The 15,285-nt window shown below is 24.0% G+C and overlaps 1 protein-coding gene across 2 annotated transcripts in view; it reads right to left on the bottom strand.

The window, feature by feature from the left end:
- The window catches only part of LOC113560587, a 110,818-nt gene that overhangs the window by 93,764 nt on the left and 1,769 nt on the right, over positions 1 to 15,285 (bottom strand). The window contains exons 3-18 of one of the 2 annotated variants that reach the window (XM_026966561.1): positions 12,431 to 12,490; positions 11,645 to 11,701; positions 11,062 to 11,124; positions 9,313 to 9,324; positions 9,046 to 9,090; positions 7,875 to 7,931; positions 5,692 to 5,736; positions 5,086 to 5,145; positions 4,907 to 4,951; positions 4,405 to 4,467; positions 3,792 to 3,833; positions 3,263 to 3,319; positions 2,886 to 2,930; positions 1,967 to 2,023; positions 1,245 to 1,292; positions 229 to 273 (exon numbers count right to left, since the gene is read on the bottom strand). In XM_026966561.1, the coding sequence (XP_026822362.1) occupies positions 229 to 273; positions 1,245 to 1,292; positions 1,967 to 2,023; positions 2,886 to 2,930; positions 3,263 to 3,319; positions 3,792 to 3,833; positions 4,405 to 4,467; positions 4,907 to 4,951; positions 5,086 to 5,145; positions 5,692 to 5,736; positions 7,875 to 7,931; positions 9,046 to 9,090; positions 9,313 to 9,324; positions 11,062 to 11,124; positions 11,645 to 11,701; positions 12,431 to 12,490 (801 nt within the window). Of the gene's footprint in view, positions 1 to 228; positions 274 to 1,244; positions 1,293 to 1,966; positions 2,024 to 2,885; positions 2,931 to 3,262; positions 3,320 to 3,791; positions 3,834 to 4,404; positions 4,468 to 4,906; positions 4,952 to 5,085; positions 5,146 to 5,691; positions 5,737 to 5,893; positions 6,002 to 7,874; positions 7,932 to 9,045; positions 9,091 to 9,312; positions 9,325 to 11,061; positions 11,125 to 11,644; positions 11,702 to 12,430; positions 12,491 to 15,285 lie in introns of those variants that run through there. The other variant, XM_026966562.1, reaches the window with a different exon arrangement.

The following is a 15,285-nucleotide window of genomic DNA, read 5'->3' as shown; positions in this document are numbered from 1 at the left end:
ACTAATCATTGGAATATTTTGAGTAGGTACAACGGATAATTATTAACTAATTAACAAAATATGAAACTATACATAGACATTCTTTTATTTTATTATTATTAGAATGCATTTTCTTGGCATTTTACTTTTATTACTTAAAATATTTTTACCCTTATTCATTCAATTTTAAACGATTTAAGAGTATAATTAAATTTAATTTAATGATTATATATAATTTTATATACTTACTGGATTTTAACAATTCAAAGGTTTCTTTGGAGTGTATCTCTAAGTCTGAAATAGTCATTAAAAAAACTATACTATTTAATTTTTCTAGAATTAATTTCAAAAAATACCCCCCATTTTCTATGAAATACAATACAGATAATAATGGTTTAAAATAACCTTATACACTTTAATCAGAAAATAACTGGCTACAACCAATTATAATTTATATTTTTATTTTTATTAAAATGTATTCAGCTTGAAAAAAAATATGAATAGATATTCTTAACATTAAAAATATTAACCTTAAATTAAAAATAAAATATGTTGTCGTTAAGAGTCTGAATCATATTTGAATTTTTAAATTTATTTTTATGGGGAATTTAAGTGAATCATAAATTTAGAATATTGTCATAAAATTAATTTGTATACATTTCACTTTTAAATAAGATAATTTAAATAACTTAAAAGTTGACTTAGTCCTAATATAAATCAAATAGTATAGTTCATTGAATTATATCCAAACCATCTTATTTAATTTTTTTATTTCTTTTTTCTATGACGAATATGTACAATTATAATATTATACCGTATGTTTCTAATTTGTGTAGATAAGTGTAAAATAAAATAAATGAAGAATACAAGAGAAAAATGATAGTAGGTAGTCTATTTTCATCAATTTGATTTAATGGTTTTATACGATAGCATATAGGAGTAATATTGACTGTAGAAATCAATTGAGTGAAAAATCTTTTATTCTGCTATTACTATATGAAAAGATTATATGAACTGCTAAAGAAAGATTATAGTTTTATTAGATTATGTAGTTTTGCAGTTTGAAGTCCTACTCAAAAATATTAATGAACTTCTACTATTTTTTCCCTATACCTACCCTTTAAATATTAACATTTTATTGAGGGAAGATACCGCCGCTTGATTACCGATATGAAATTAATTAATCTCACGCATTAATACCTTATATGTATACTAAAATAAATATATATTTTAAACATATGTTATTATATATGATAAGTTCTTACTTAAACTCTGAAATCTATTTAACTCATGACTGTCATCACTATTTTTACCTATAATGCACAGAAGATTTTTTTTTTTTAGAAAAATTATAATTTTAGTGGAATAATAAATTATTGTTTAAGTAAATAATAAGACTGATGTTAAAAAAAAACATAAAAATATTTTTTTGGGGAGTTAATGTAGGTGTGATGACGTATGTCCACCATGCTGCACTTCAGAAGTGTTTAGTTATATGTTATACTATCAATAAGTGTACAAAAATATCGTAAACATTTTTTTTATTATGTATTTATTGAAAAAAATTATGTAAAAAATATATTATCGTTATTCAAAGATACATTTTCAGAACTGGGAAGTAATAGTTGGTGTAAAGCTGTCCGAGATCTAACTTCAGTTCTTTTTAATACACATTTTCGACGAATTGAACTATGAGTATACTTTTTTTGCTTTATTGGCGAGAGTAACAAATAAATATTTTTATAATCGAAGTTCAAAATTCCTGAATTTTCTTCGTCGCTAGATTTAAATAGAATGGATTATTAATATTATATCATATTATCTTATATTATGTATAAATTATATTGTAGTGTCAAAATTGAAAATAGATATTCCTAGTGAATATAACATATAATATATATTATTAAATAATGTTAAATATACGTAATGTATAGTTTAGAGTGTTTAGACTTTAAAAATTTCAGTTAATATAAAACTTTTAACTTACTTAAACTGGTCATTATTTTGTTGAAATCATTATATTGTACATTAATATTCGGATAATCTAAAAGAAACACAATCGCTTATATTATACTTGCCGTTCCACTGAAAATTAGCCGATTTTAAATAATATTTATACATTTTTATTTGTTAGAGATATTCAACAAGGAATATAGCCATATAAGTATTACATGATACTCTCAAAAATGTTCTATATACCTACCCATTGTACCCCCATTGCTCTACCTATAGTCAAAGATTTGATTGGCTTTGGAGTGGGACTGAAATCATCTTACACAATGAGCCAATAAATTAAAAAATTAATATTATTTTAATTTTGAGGGAGCCTCCAATAATTTTAAGAGGTAACTCCCACTCACAAACACAAACATTCACAACTCCTCAATCACCGCTTATGTCCCAATTGCCATACGAAAAATATCAAGATTGTATTGCTATTGCTTTGATTGACATGGAGGAATGAAAACAAAGTAATAATTGAAATCGATTTGAATTTATCAATCGATTCTAGATTGCTTATATTTATTTATTTCTATGCCTGACGGCAGTTTACTCAGAAAATATGTATAAATGTTAGTAGATATTTGAGATAACAATTAAAATATATAAAAACAATAATAGTACTGATTTATCGAGAGGTTATTTAGATCATTTGGGTTTTATATTGGGTATTTTATAAATGGAAATGATCAGGGTACAGGTACAGAAACTATAGAACACCGTTTCAAAAAAGTCAATAAACGATGTGGACCAAGGAAAGTAATACCTAAATGACTCTACCTGTGCAATATATTCAAAAAATAAATAAATTACGTATTAAATTATATTTTGATATTAAATTGTATAGTATATTAGTACTATATATAATACATTGAATAAGTAATATTACAATTAAAATTACTCACAAGCTTGGTATATAATGAAAGATTCCCGTTCTATTGGAACGAGCCCTAAACAATAATTTAATATTTCAATGAAAATACAATACTATTTAGATCTTTTTCAATAATAAAATATGGTTTTGAACGAATGATTTTTCTACAATTATATGTGCAGTCATCATTAGTTTTTCCCATTGAGCCATAACCAAACTATTATGATATTAAATTTTGAATAATTTACTAAATTATTAGTTAGAGATTATGAAAGATTAAATTAAAACATTTAAAGAATAATATAATAGAAATAAAAAATATATAATTTAATAATATAATAAATATAAAGCAAAGATACCCATACCTATTGTTTGTAATTAAATTTAAATACAATTATAAAAACTCACATTTTTTTTCCATTCTATCTGAATATTCGCTATAAGTTTCAGCAAATATTGGAAACACTAAAAACACGGAACAATTTGTTAATTCTTAATTATTAATTAAAGGTGTTAAATTAAAAAACAATAATGTACAATAATATTGTACTTGCATGGCGTGCTCAAGCTCATTAAACAACTCGAAATTAAATTACTACAAGTGGTAGATACATACAAAAAAAAGGTTAGGTTGTCTTAAAACATAAGTTTTTAAAAAATGGGTTTTGACAGTCGTTATCATTTTTTCATCAAAACAAAAATATGTTATCTGACATTTTATAATTATTATACATAGTTAAACATACATTATTATGTTTGAATGGCTAAAAATATCCTAATTCGTACCTAGTGTATTCTTAATACCACAGTTAATATAATATACAAAACGTTATGTACAGACATAAAAAATACACATGTACACGCGAACACAGAAGTCGTTTTAAATCATTACAATACATTTATCGCTTCACTCAGTATCTAAAATAAATTTACTTACATGACCACAATCCTTTATAGTAATTATTTAAGTCATCGGTATCTATTGTAATAGAAAAAATGAATTAATTTATTATAATAGGCAATCTCGTACACAACGGAGGGTTTGACACCCCCCCCCCTTGAAAATGTATCCTGAATACGTGATTGATTCTAGCTCACCTCTCTTTAAATCATAATTGGTTTATTACGATGGCAAAAATAGATGGCAAATATTATAACACGAGGAAAAGACAACAATATATTAAATATTATTTCACACGCCTGAATTGTTACTAATTTGTGTGAGGATCAAATGTAGAGTGTAGATTTACAATAAACTCCAGAAACATGAAAAAAAAGAACAAACCTTATAATTCAATATTCATAAATCATAGTACAATAATATAATAATTAATTTTCAACTAGACAATCAAGAATACAATTTAAATCTTCCTCGACAAATACATATTTTATATCTATCTGTACCTATAGCATCAATATAAAACTAATTTTACTATAATGTGTAAAGAGTTATGATAATTATTAATGTAATTTATCTCTATTACTTATGGATCTTAGTAGTTATTATGGATAATGCTTAAGACTATAAGAAGGATCATTTAACTACTTACCGAAATACATATTTTCAATCCTTTTGAGAAAAACAGTTATACTTTCTATTAACATTGGATATGCTAAAAAAAAGAAATGACTCGATTATAATTTTATACTGAAAACAATTTATGTAATTAATAATTTATTTAATTTAAATTAATGTGTAAAGAGTAATGTAAGGGATTTAGTATAAATGCTATTTATAGTCTTCGTAGGTTACGATAAATTTTAATCTGTTGTCGAAACTAATAATGGATCATCATAATTATATACATAATTTTAAGTATTAATCCTACATTACATGCATTTGGTTAACAGTGACCGAATACTATTTAATATTTATACATTTTCAAATGATTATTTTCTATAATATATTAAAAATTTAATTGAATATTTATAAATCATATTAACATTTCAGGATTAAGAATATTATACTTTATATTATAAATAACATTTTTGTTTAAAAAAATGTAATTACTAAAAGAATATTAAATGTTATCATCTGATTAATCAACTTACAATTTTGAAAATTCTCAAAATCTGATTTAGTAATTCCAATAATATCTATAAATAATAACAATTAACGTATAAACGTTGAGTTAGTCTGTGCTATTCAATTTTATAGTTATTGGATTTCAACATTAAAAATTAATTTTAATGTTTTATAAATTATGAATATTGTATTTTAAAACATTTACTATAACGTTTACGCCTATTTTCAATATATTCATCATATAATTCACCAAGATTTGGACAATCTGAAAAAATGTATACATAATATTATTTTTAGTTTACTAGTCAAGTTAACAAGAATTATTTATTACAAAAGACAATAGATTATCTTTAAAACAATTCATCAACATATTATAATTAATATGTTTTGGATAAATTTTCTTTAAAAATTCTTTTAAATTTGTATAATTCTATAAACACGAATCTAAATACCTTTAGAAACATTGTGAGTTAAAAAAAAATTCTCTATAACGATTAAATATTTACATAGACATCTATAAATAATAATATTGATTACAACAAATCAATATAATAATGTAAATTATCAGAGCGTGAACTATATTATTATGACGAACCTGAATACCAAAAAAAAAAAATGAAAAATTCTGATTTTATTCATTTAATCTAATAATAATCTTTTGTCATTAGTAGTTGAAACAAAATCTGGTTCATTTCGATGTACTAAATTGCTACTGCTATCAACATTCAAGTATACAATAATTATGTTTATTCGTTTTTAATTTAAATACTATATACATAATATAATAATTATGTTAGTAAAAACAACTTACAATTTTTTAAGCCTTTGAACAATTCCTCGATCAAAGGTTCTTCTTCTAAACATAAACGTAAAAAAAAAATTAGTATTTTTATAATTTACAAATTTCACAAGTTTTCTCATAAAATATTAGTATTAACATTTTTTGAAGAAAAGCATTAAGCATTATTTCACAAATATTTTTAAATACATATTTTAATATTAATATGCCTTACATTCGGGTGTAAAAAAACCAATGTGTGTAACAAAAATAATGCTACGTTTGTTTTCCTTAGCAGCTATTATTTCGCGAGGTAATAACTAACAGTGATATGTTCCCAAACACACGGGAACTATTTACAATGTTGAAAATTTACAAACACAACATTACATTTCGTACATTTCCTATCCTATCATAAATCATTACTTACAATTACTCGTTTATCTAAATAAATCGCATGATCAGAACATAAAAGCAGTTATATGTTTTATGACCTATCATAAAACATATTAATGATTTTATGTTTTTACCAAAAAGGAGGAAACTAATTAATTTTTTTATGAGCGTCTATAGTTAAAATTTAACTAAATTAGATATTTAAACAAAAAATAACAATTTTAATTATTTTGTTGTAATTCAAAAATATCACTTGTGGGGATTTGAAACTTTTACGTATTTTATAATATTTTATTTATATGTTCAATGTTACCTATCTTTTTTTATTATATAAACATTTGTTATAAATTATACACAATTTGCACCAGTTAGCACAAAAAGAGTATGAAGTTTATACTATGAACTAAGTGAAAAAAAAAGAAAACATGAAAAATTCGAACGAAGAAACCATCCATTGTTGACACTTCGTCTTTTTTTTATTTATTTTTTGTTTTGATATTTTGTTAGTTTAGATTATAAATTGTAATTTAGCAGGTCTTTACACCATTTTCTCTTAAGATAACGGGGAGGGTTCCTCGGGACATGGTTAAGACTTTTTTTAAGCAGATTTTGGTGAGAGTTAAGGCGTAGATGGAACTGTTTATAATGACTTTTGGCCTCTTCATGTATGGTTTTCATATGTAAGTCTTTATCATTAGATGCGTGTGGAGGGGAATTGATAATTTTCCTTGATGTAATATTTTGTATTTTATTTAGATTGGAGATTTTTGCATTATTCTATAACTGTAGGCCATAAGTCCAAATTAGTTTTAGGAGAAATTTATAGAGAAGTAATTTAGTGTTTAATTTTGAGTGTTTGTTGTTGACGATTAGAGTTTTTAGCATTTGCAAACGGAAGTTGCAGTCTTTTGGCTTGGGTATGGTGGCCCAGGTCAAGAGCAGGTCCAATATATTTTACAGTTGATGATAAGGGAGGATTTGGGTACCATAAAGGGTTACTTCTGGACAAGGTGCTAGTTTAAGTGTGAGTGTAGTATGAATTGATTTAATTTGATCTATTTTGAAGTGCCACATTTTGTATCAGTCTTCCATTAATGAAAGATGGGTTTGTAGATTTGTGGAAGCTATATTAGGATCTGCACTGAATGATATTATAACATTGATATCCACATAGTTTGCTACTAGAGCAGGGATGGCGAACCTATGTCATACGTGTCACAGAGTGAGACGCTAATTTAAATATAATTCATAATTTTTACTTCACTCTCCAAAAAAATTACTGATAATTTGAAAATTATTTTCAACTTATTATTGTAATTTGTAATAATTATCGTAAGATATTATTAACGTAATGTCGTAATCGACGTAACCTGTACTTTTCATTTCCTAATCTCGTAAAATTAAACACGTACAACAAATAAAATCATGTTTATACGTTTAATTAATTATTTTTTAAGCAAAAAAAAGGTCTGAAAAGTTTCTGACATGCGAGACAAATAAAATCAAACCAAACATTTTGATTTGACACGCAGTTATCAAAAGGTTCGCCATCTCTGTACTAGAGTGGTTGATCAGATGCATATATGTTGTATAGGATTGGGGAGAGGATTCCACCTTGTGGAACACCTGCCATACCAGTGATACCTATCTTTAAAATATTTAGATTAATTTTATACCATGAACTTACGAATATCCATTTTACGGTTATTGCGATAACTTACTCAATGATAACAGAGTATTTACCTACTTTCATTATTTTCATACTTTCACATACCTAATATTATACGTATGAACAATTATTTTACTTGATTAATACATACCACGTGTCTTCATCCTATCCGTATATTCTTCATAAGTTTCGTATACATGTGGATAACCTAGAAAATAAATTTTAATCTTATAATATATTTATTGACTAATATAACTATGTTATAGTAGTGGTTTGTAGATAAAGAAATGAACATCAACTCAAATATATAATGGATATGACTATTTATTCATAATAGTAAATTAAAAACAGATTAGTTTCAGCGTGTTATAATAAGACTTCAATGTATGAGTCTTCTCTTCTTGAAGTCTTGACTACAAAAATTGATCTTTAATTTTTAGGCGGGGTAATGCATTATGAATTTTAAGAATAGTCATCAAAATACCATGCTAAATATTAATGCAAGAAAAACAATTGAATAATTAGTATTTTGTGTTATTTTTGGAGACGTTTGGTTAAATTAGAAAAATAGTATTTGTGAACGAATAGTATTTCCGGATAGATAGTGAAAATAAATCTTAGTTACATGATTAATTTTTATATAAACATTTTTTTTATGATAGTGGTGGGGGGTAGTCAAAACTATTTGTATACATTCACAAAATTCTTTCTATTTACTTTTTTATTTATAATTACATAGGTGGCAACAAGAGGGTAAAGACATAGTTCCTCAAAAACTAATCCTTAACTGGCTTAACTGGCTTAACTCATAAATCATTATGAAATCAATAGTTCATAATAAAATGTATTTTTGACTTAAATTTTACAACTATCATCTATTTCCTCAAGCTTAAAACTTTCTTTTGCAAATCACAAAAAAAAAGCTGAGCTAAATTAATCCCAAAAAGGTGGGTAAGTGAATATCGCTCTGCTGAGTCTGCTGTATAGTACAGATGGAGAGTAGATTACTATAATGGATGTGTTAAATTTAAATGCAATGACAGGTATCATTGTATACGAAAAACGATTCTGAACTGAGCTGCCAATCCAGGATAATTAGTAGGATATATTTTATTATTAGTTATTACCAATATTTAAATTGTAATATATCGTTATATTATAAATTTAAATTTATAATAACAAAGTCAAGTTAATAATAATAAAAAGAATAAACATAAACCAACAAAATAAAAATTAAAAAAATTATTTTGTTCTATAGTATTGTAAATTATTATGAATAAAAATGTTTATTAGTAATTAAATTAATTAATTAAACGACTTACGTGATTTTAATGGTTCGAAAACTTCATTCGTATATATTTGTAAATCTAAAAATGCAATTTTAATTCAGAAAAACAATTGACCTTGAAACCAAAAAGATAGCTAATATCTATCCAGATGGCATGTTAATATTTCGAGAATGTTAAAATGATAAAAATTTTTTATACTAATAATTACAATATAATAATTTTTTTATTATTATTATTTTATCGTGTTGTATAAAAAATTGTATTAATAATAAATAAAATTAAATAAATTAAATAACTCACCGTGTTTATAATCTAAAAATACATAAAACTAATAAATGTTAACATTAAGACGATATGTCATGAGTTGATTATAAAAAAAAACTAATAACATTTATAGAGATTTACTTGAATTTATTGAATTGCATTTTTATGTTAATTTATTTTGTTTAATCAAAAACAGCTCTAGTTGTACCTAATTTTATCAGGATATCAACATATACATGTTTCCAACTTAGTATAAAATCGATTTAAGTTTTCAACGTTTAAGATTTTGAACGAATACATTTTACGGCGAAATCAAGCTAAAATTAAGGAGTTGTAATAGGGGATGAAAGTTTGTAGTTGCGCATTGTACATTTCACAACTGTCCTAATATGTAGGTAGTGTAATCGTAACCAAATGTAATGTATCAAAATATGTTAAACCTTTATATATTATTAAATGTATTTTTATTTTATTCTTAGTATTATGGTAGATAAATAAACATTTTTTCAAAAATATTGTTTTTATTGTATTATTAATATTTAAGTGTTATCTATATATATCCTATATATTTAAATGAGAGTAATATTTTAGATTAAACACAAAATCTTGAAAACTGCTTGACCTATATGAAGCAAAAATTTGGTAGGTTAGTAGTTTATAGCTGTTAAGAGATGTCCGTCAAGAACGTTTTGCGAAATCTAACCCCCTAAAGAGGTTAAAAAGGAGAAATAGAAAGAAAAATGAAAAAGTTATTTTTTTGGTCAGATTTTTAAAATCGGTTAAGAGTAGCATGTTCTAAAGTATAAATACCTATGTATACCATATTATATACCTATTAAACATAGGTAAACACTTTAAAAATGCTGTGTTTCTCAACAAAATTAAACCAATTTATTGTTTATAATAGAAAACACAAGTAAAATAAGTTTGAATTATATTGGCTGCGCATGATTGAGCTGTTGAGCACAAATATTAATATGAACAAATTATGTTGGGTATGGGGTATCAGTGTATCACACACACTATATAATATATTATCTCCAGTAGGTGAACAAATGTTGAATCGCCTCCTATTTTAGGTAGCAACTCACACACTGGAATTGTCTCCGATAGTTTTCAATAAACGATTTCTAATATGAATCATTAAATAAAAAAATCAACCATGGATTTACATAAGATCCAGAAGGATACAAGCCCACCCTTACATTATAAGAAAAATTAATCTACATAAATAAAATGATAGACGTCTGCCGTTGCACATCACGCAAAAGCTACTGGATAGATTTCGATAAAAAAAAAAAAATGTTTAGTTGTACTTCTTAAATACTTGGTCCCTATCTAAAAAAAATATCACGATATCTTCATTTAAAATAAAATAATTTAAGTTTAAGATTTTTCGCTATTTACGCGTTCAGAGATGTGTGTTATCTTGCGTTGGGAAGTGATGTCTCCTCTACTCTACCTCTTTCCTAAAGTTTGTGTCAGCCGTGAATTATTTGCTCAAACGACCTGATGCTATTTAGTTGCATAATTGCATTTGCTTTGTTGTGCAGTAATTTTTATTCACGCACAATGACAAACCTTCATAATTTTTTTTATACAGACGAGATTGTAGGTACCGACGCGGTGGCAAAACGGTCGTCGCTATAGGTTCACGCCGGTTGATTCGGTTAATACGGTTGATTAACTACGTATATTTATATATTTTAATGTATTAAATATATAGTATGTATGTAAACGTTCTGTACAATGTTTAAAAAATGCACTAAATTAGAAAAACTTTACCGAGTTCACTTTGCTTATTTCTCTTATTGACGGACTCCATTGATTCATTTATTCTAGGTATACCTTAAAGAATATTATAAATAATATTATAAAATTCAACATACTCTAACTGTATATTAGAATATAATAATATATAGATTTTAAATTTAAATTTAAATTAGCTTGAAAATTGAAACTATAATATTGGATTATAGACTAGTGAATTTTAGTTTTAAAATTAATTTCTATCTCATTTGGAGTTAAATATTTATGTACCTGCATATTTATAATTTATATATTTTAAATATACAAATTGTAAATAATACTTGAATAGCGTTTAAGCTGGTATTTTAATTGCATTCATAAATTTAATCATAAAAACAGTGTACCTCAAATAAATGTAATAAGTAATTTGATATTATATTATTATTTTATCAATTCACTATTCACATGAAAAAATGTTAAGTAAATTTCCGTAAATATTAAAATGCATAGACATTTTAAATCCTATAGTGATTTAAAATCGAATACTAATGATAATAGTAAAAACAGTAATAAAAAACATTCTAACAAAATATAAAATTGTACATATAAAATTACTTACTACTCATTAATATTTGGTATTCTTCATCAGTAATAACATGAGATGTGATTACTAACGCTTTATAAAGCACAAAAAAAAAACGAAAAAAAAATGATATTAAAAATCGTGTACCTAACAAATGATTAAAAAGAGATATAATTTTAAAAAATATAAATATTTTTTACACAATTTTCTGCGCCTAGTGAAATATTGGCATTTGCCCAGCGTGTTCTACTGATAATTTATTGAAATAGAACCTGCAGGATTTTAATTTTTTGGTGGGATCTAAGTTTATACTAAAGGTACATCCCAGTGCCCCACAGTACAAAATTGAAAATATAAATAAGTATATTATGTAAAGTAAGTTATTAGAAATATGAAGCTTTTTTATTTTTCATTTTGTTTATTAAATTTAAATGTATATAATTTAATTTAATTATATTTAATTATTATAATAAATTATATTTATTACAGTCACAAGTGTTATTTATTATTTGTAAATACATAGTGCACATAATATAAACTTTATAAATTACGAAAAAAGTGCATATTATATTAAACAGTAGGCTAGAAAAATTAGTATAGTAGCTGGTTATTTAATTCAGTATTTATGTATTAATATTAAATATATAAATAATATGTATATTGTATATATTTAATTAATCAACCAAATATCAGCTTAAAGGTTCATTAGCATATTTTCATTATTTACTTATTACATTTTAACATAGATACATATTATTAAATTATTATAATATATACATACACATTTTACATAAATATTCTATGGTATTTAAATTTAATTACGGTTAATCTGTTGAAGCCTTTCCAAATATTTAACGTGTGATTCACCCACAAATGGTAAACCTAAACAGTTAGAATTATTGTTAATTTAACAAATTGATTTCAATATAATATTACAAGTGGTATTCTAATAATCAATATTTTTGAAATAAATTTTATTTTTCAATTACTGTAATATTGTTGTAGATATTAAAAAAACACGACACCCTTATATTATACCGTCTTTATTAAACTAATTAACATTATTTATCTTCTATTATCAATCTCTAGTATTAGGAATTTAAATTTCTTATTGAGTGGATACATGTATGTGTCAAGTATAAATTTTCTGCATTGTCATATAAAAATAGAAACAAAAAAAGTCGAGCATCTACAATTCTCTAAAAGAAGCGAATTTATTATTTTGTTATAAATTTAAGTAATTTTTGGTTTTTATTTATGAAATAAAAAAGTGAGTAAGAATATATACAGAATGTAACTCTTCTATTTCACATTATTGTATTAGCACTATTATTGCATTTGTCAAATAGACGAGTTACACCATGTAGGAGGTATCAAGTGTTCCTCATCATTGAGTAGGTCACTGTAATGACCTCAATTTTTAATTTAATGATAAATCATTTTATACAAAACACAGCTCGAGCGGAAATGGCCTTTCAGCCTAAATGCTTATTACTAACTAGAAAGTATATTTCACTATAATATATTTATATTGAAATTAAAGTAATTTACCTAATTTACTATAAGTACTATGATATAAAAAGGCAACTAGGAAATAGCTTAAAATTAATAAAAATATTTTGAAAATATTATTGCATACAGTATAAAATATAATAATATTTAATAAGCTTCGATAAAATGTCTAAAAAAAAAATTGTACTTCTCTCTTTTTCGATTTTTAGGTTTCAGTAGAACTACTACTTAAACTAAATTTTTAGCTTTAACTACAAAATTGAACAAATTAAATTTGTAACTACAAAAAATGTTGCACACTTTCTTGATTTTGACAAATTTTGTCAAATTTTGATTTTTTAAATACTTATAAAAAAATTCCTGTATGATATATTAAAATTGTTAAATGAACATTTTCGAGATACCGAGCTTAAACATTTTTACAAACACAATAAAAACTAAAAAATTTAAAATCTCAAGTATAGATAAAGGTCAGTCTAAACATTTTAAACATTTTATTGATTATAGGAAATAATAATTTAAGCAACAGCTGAATGTTTAAAGTACCTATATATAGTTAATAACTTTTAATTAACATTTAAAAACTAAAATCATAATTTTATATGAGTCCATCGTATAATAAACTTCAAACACTCATAAAAAATATTTATAGAATAACTCTTAATTTTTTTCATATGATTCATGTAATCAAAATTTATCTAACCTAAAGTATGAGCTTTAAAAATAAAATTATTTGTACATTTTAATAAGTTTTGACGAATTTCTTATAGAAAATATTAATTTAAACAAATTTCAAATAGGTTAGGCATGACCTATGTGCGGTTATTTATTCTTGAATTACCTACGGCAAAATAAAAAAATAATTTTGAGTAAAAATGATTGATTTTCTCTATTTTTAAGAAAAGTAATAAACATTTTTATATTTTCCCCCTCCCCAAATAAATTTAACTTTCCTATCAAAAAAAAAAAAAACATCGTAGTATAATCGTTGTAGAGTTTATATTATATAAAGTGTACTTGGCAAATATAAAAAATACACATATCATTGTAAAAAATACGAGGATAATTAATAAACTCATTACTGTGGTCAGAATTGAACAATAATTTATCGTGACTTAGAAACATGAGATATCAGAATTCAATAAAGAAAATAGGCTACATTTTTAATTAAGGTAAAATATATTAATCTGCATATTATAAATATTTATTAATTTTTCATTATAATTCAATAAGTTACAATGTCTCAGCCTCTCAACAGATGGGATATTGATATTTTGATATAAAAAAAAAAAACTACACCTAATATTTAATTGTATAAACAATTAATAGTATTTGGTATCATTGTAGTATAATTCTTCTTTATATTTTAAAATTGCCATAGAGTTGAAAATATTGAATCACAAAGTTACAAATTATTTTCAATTTAAAATTTTAGTGCTTAAAATAAAAAAAAACCAAAAAGTATTAATTACACTACTTTTTTTTTCTTTTGATTGAAAATAATTATTTTATTTTATTATTATATTAGTTTTAAATTATAAAATCCATAATAAAAGGCTCAGAAATTTGGCCATTTTATATTTCGTTGCAGTTTCTAAAGTTTTATACGAATGTTAGTAAATAATAATAATATACTTAACAATAATTCACATAATATTATGCCATATTTTTAAGAGTGTAAATAATCTAAATAAATATTGCTACAGTTGCTTAATAACTTAGACTGCAAAGTAGGTGTTTTTCTAAAGCTAGTGAGAAATAATATAGTTTAATAATTTTGATAATTTATTAGTGTCATAAATTATTGCATAGTGTGCGTAGCAAAGATAATCCAAATATTATATTATTATAGGAACCTAATTTTTCGTAGATTTAGATAATTGAATATATTTTCTAATTCATCACTATTAATCAAAACAAATAATAACCCAAAAGTATTTTTTTAAACCATTATTATACGCATAGCATTTGAAAAAAATATAAATAATAAAAATGCATTTTAAATAATTTCTTTAATATTATAAAATATACATAGATGCACAAAATATGATCAACTGACGACAGATACATGTAAAGAGAATGTAGTCACATCCACATATTGTGTTGTCTCCATTTTACAAGCATAACATAACCAATTTGAGTTCAATACAAAAAATATTGTGTAA

The sequence above is a fragment of the Rhopalosiphum maidis genome, chromosome 1, assembly GCF_003676215.2.
Source record: "Rhopalosiphum maidis isolate BTI-1 chromosome 1, ASM367621v3, whole genome shotgun sequence".
Classification (NCBI taxonomy): Eukaryota; Metazoa; Arthropoda; class Insecta; order Hemiptera; family Aphididae; genus Rhopalosiphum; species Rhopalosiphum maidis.
The sequence above is the reverse complement of the archived record's forward strand: the minus strand, read 5'-3'. Positions and strand labels throughout refer to the sequence as shown.